The sequence below is a fragment of the Bidens hawaiensis genome, unplaced genomic scaffold, assembly GCF_021521415.1.
Source record: "Bidens hawaiensis isolate Kalapana, Puna unplaced genomic scaffold, B.hawaiensis_p1.1 tig00018424_1, whole genome shotgun sequence".
Lineage (NCBI taxonomy): Eukaryota > Viridiplantae > Streptophyta > Magnoliopsida > Asterales > Asteraceae > Bidens > Bidens hawaiensis.
Genome location: NW_027492782.1, coordinates 489,814 through 494,009, shown reverse-complemented (window position 1 = coordinate 494,009; position 4,196 = coordinate 489,814). Strand labels below are relative to the sequence as shown.

The 4,196-nt window shown below is 38.0% G+C and overlaps 1 protein-coding gene across 1 annotated transcript; it reads left to right on the top strand.

The window, feature by feature from the left end:
* The first annotated feature begins 321 nt into the window (after positions 1-321).
* Positions 322-3,823, top strand: LOC143556007 (protein C2-DOMAIN ABA-RELATED 4-like). The gene is made up of 3 exons (XM_077045446.1): positions 322-438; positions 787-879; positions 3,358-3,823. Exons 1-3 carry the CDS (start codon positions 328-330, stop codon positions 3,646-3,648), a joined length of 495 nt encoding a protein of 164 aa, XP_076901561.1. The 5' UTR covers positions 322-327; the 3' UTR covers positions 3,649-3,823.
* Positions 3,824-4,196: the final 373 nt, after the last annotated feature.

Sequence of the window (4,196 nt, the reverse complement as noted above, 5' to 3'; positions counted from 1 at the left end):
TTTATTGTAACCTAACCCTATACCATGAAATATTCTATAATTAACGGTGTAAGAAAGTTGAAGATTTAAAAGTGGCCCACTAAAACACACGGACCAAACCAAACCAAACCAAACACTTTCTTTTGTTTACATGTTCCACCTAGACCTCGTCATTGCCAGTCACCTAGCCCGCTCCTCTATAAAACCCTAAACCAAACACACACACACCATTCCATTCAAACTCTCTCTCTCTCTCTCTCTCTCTATTTCGTTTTTCCTTTTGCTGTTTAAATCCGCACAGTATATATACATATACATAAGCCAATTAATTAATTAATCTAGATCTTGATGGAGCACTTGTTGGGTCTTCTTAGGATTCATATCCACCGAGGTGTTAACCTTGCCGTTCGTGATGTCAATACCAGCGATCCTTATGTTATCATCCGTATGGGCAAACAGGTGATTATATTATTATTATTATTATTATTATTATTTAACGCTTTTCTTTCCATGATTTACTTGATCTGCATGCAACAAAATCCGTGAATGGATCTATAAGTTGAGATGATCGTGAATCGTGATCACTGGTCCGTCTTTCACGGCGTCAGTAGTTAATTAATCATTTAAATAATTATAAAGTGTTTAATATTAGCAACCAAAGTTTGACTAAAAATAATATGTTTTTCTCTCTCTAGAATATTGTCTTGTACACTTGTGCATGTCTCCGTCCAATTTATGAGTTTATTTTTGGTTTTTATTTGCAACTAATTAAGTGATTGGTTTTTGTAAATTTATTTATGATTGAAGAAATTGAAAACTCGAGTGGTGAAGAAGAATATTAATCCGGTGTGGAATGAAGATTTGACTCTCTCCATTGCAGAGCCTCTCCCCGTCAAACTTGTAAGTTTTAATTTTCTTTTTCACTACAACTCGTGCTCTTTAAGTCTTTATTATCAGCTGTACATGTTGCCCTTTGAATGTCTTTGTCATGCTTAGCTGTTAGAAAATAAGATTATAATGTATTTTTTACTAGAAAGCTAAGTTTACTGGTCGAACAGATTTTAATAATAGAATATCGTAATAAATAATTAAAAAATAAAAATTGAAAACCCAGGCCAAGCACCTATTCGGTTCACTAGTTAGACCGATGTGACGCCATATTTTATCAGTATTGCAAATTCATCGCAACAAGTTAGAGATCCTGCATGTTGCAGTGGCTCAAACTTGATTTACGATAGCTTAAGTTGGTTTTTTATATAAATAAAGCTTTGGTGACAAAAGTAAGCATTAGAAATTTATAGTGGCAAAACTAAGAATTAAATAATTTAGATGACCTAAATACAAAGAATACAACTTACAAAATTGCTTCTTGATGATATATATAATAACCTCTTCAATCTTAAAATTAAATTATATTATTGAAAAAGTTGAAAGCAATTCTAATAATAATTAATTGAAATCATTATCAAGACATGACGTGATATATATTTTTTTGTCACTTTAAAACATACCACGAGTCCATGACTCCACTACTAAGACTGAGGGATGTGGGGGGCTTTAATGGGGGCTCCAACCAATAATCTTAAGACGTGTGGCAGAGAGAGAAACTGGATAAGGGGGGTGTTGGAGCCCCTGGCCCTGGTGTGGAGGGGCTCCAGCGATTTTTTTTTTATTTTTTTATAAATATATTCAAACAACGTATTATTAAAAAAAACTCATAAATTATTAAAAAAAACACACATTAATAAAAAAAACACATTAATATCTAAAAATAAAATAAAAATTAAAGTACTAAAAAATAACATTATTCTTATTCTTCGGCTTGATCTTCTTCGATCAACCTCTTTCGGATACGTTCCTTTTGCTTTTCCAGTAGCATTTGATCGACCGGATTTAGGTTACTGAAGTCTCTAGTAAGAAAGTCCAAATCTCCTCATTCGACTTTTTTCCTTTTTTCATAAGAGACCACCTTCATGGTTTTGTTGAATTTATTGACGGATTCAACAAGATTGGCGATGTTTACGGCTTCCCCCTCAGCCGGTTTTTCCCCTTGGCGTCCCTTCCCAATGGCCGCCTCCTCGGCGGTGAAGACGTTTCCTCCTCCGCAATGTTTAGGTCGAATCCAACGCGGCAATCCGACCCGGTTGAAGTGCTATACGCTCCAGACGAACTAGTTTTAGTCCGTTTCGGCCCTATTTCCGCATCAACGTCCGGCGCCACCAGCTCAACCCACTTGGAACACCTTTTCAACCTATCCCACAACTTTAAATCGTCCCACGTCTTCACCATCCCATACCTCCGCAAACACTCCTGCTTCCACTCTTCGACCGTGAAATTGTAAACCGCCAAATCATCACTGCCACTTGGTCTCATACGACCGCTGTTCCTGTTGAAAAGATTAGTAAACAAGCCGACAAATTTTCTGATTTCGGACCACCGACCCGAAATCATATCGGCGTTCCGCTCTGTACTCCCAACGAGCATGTAGAACGTCTCCCTAACCTTTGTCCAAAAAATCTTGCTCTTTTGGTAGTCGGCTGCAAAATGAATAAATAAATTAGATTTCCATTTAACTTTTTTATTTAACTATTTTATTAAAAATCATTTTTAAAAACGTTAAAACAATTACCGCAACGCCGATCCTCAGAAATGACTATCCAAGCCCGACACAAGGCTTCCTTCTCATCCGATGACCACGGAGTGGCTTTCCGTTTCGTCCTCGGAGTCGAAGCCGGTCCCGACCCGTACGTTGCAAGTTGTTTTTTCCAGTGGACGCGTCTTTTTGGTCCCGTAGCTTCACCGTGTGATTCTTGTGTCTCCGGAACAACAAAGTTAGGAAACGGTTGTGTGTTGGATGGTTGAAAGCCGGATGATTCTTGCAGCTCCGAATAAAACATCGGTTGGTGCGGTGACGACCATAAATCGTCGTCAATATAATCTGAATCAAGGTTTGGGTACCAATTTCCAGCAATTTTTTTTAAAAAAAGTTGAGAAGATGAATTGATTTTGGGTGAAGGTTTGAAGTTGTGGTATAAAAATGGGTGAAATGGGATATTATATAGGAAAAATTTTTTTTTTTAATAAGAGCCCAACGGCTCTTTTTCTAAAACCAAGACAAGCTTTTCTCTCTCTTCTCCCGCTAACAGGCTCACGCCTGCATGGTTTTTCGCGTTAGCGCCCCGGTGGTGTGGTGTTAGCGCCTGGGGGCGCGAGCGGAGGGGCTCTAGCGCCCCCATTGAAGCCCCACACCTCTCAGCCTAATATGTTATACACATGTGACTTGCTCTTGGATTATATTCCCTTTTGGAATTCTATTGTGCTTTTATTAAAAAGTTCAAAATTGACCCTCATGGTTTAAGCAATTGCAAATCAATGCAGGAAGTTTATGACAGAGATACATTTAGCCCGGATGACAAGATGGGGGATGCTGTGTTTGAGATCCAACCATTCCTGGAAGCTGTTAGGATGCGTTTAGAGAATCTACCAAATGACACGATCATAACCACCGTGAAACCAACGAGGACCAACTGTTTGGCTGAAGAAAGCCACATAACATGGTCCGATGGAAAAGTTGTACAAGACATGGTTCTTAGGTTGCAACATGTTGAGTGTGGAGAGATTGAGGTTAAACTTTCATGGGTCGACATTCCAGGCGCAAGAGGTCTCTAGATAATTAGCGATGGTTCTTGTCAGCATGTTATCCTTTGCAAATTCATTGAACCAAACTAGCTTTGATCATCTATTTCTCAATTGGAGTTTGGTTTTTGTTTTTGTTTTTGTTGGCATTGACAATGTTGTGTGTGTAAAAGAAAATGATGGATATGTACTTTATTTATTAGTGTTAATAGAGAAACTTTAAAAGAAAAATCGAGTATTTGAAAACGCATTTCATTTTTATTGAAACTTAAATCACTAAAATAAGGTGTAGTGGGCGACGATTTGGAGCGATATGACTGACAACACCCTGTTAGGTCCCTTTTGTATGTTTTAGTCTTTTGTATTAGTTCGATTATGTATTTGGGGACGATTGGTCATTTTGTACGTATTGGGCCACGGTCCATTGTAAATAAACCCATTGGGCCTTAGTGAATATAAATCAAGCTTCTCATGCATGCCTCCCTATAAATAGGGAGTATGCCATGAGAGAAATGACATTTTGCCAAAAACTCATAAAACACTTTCTTTCCTTCTCTCGGCTCTCTCTTTCTACTCTCAAC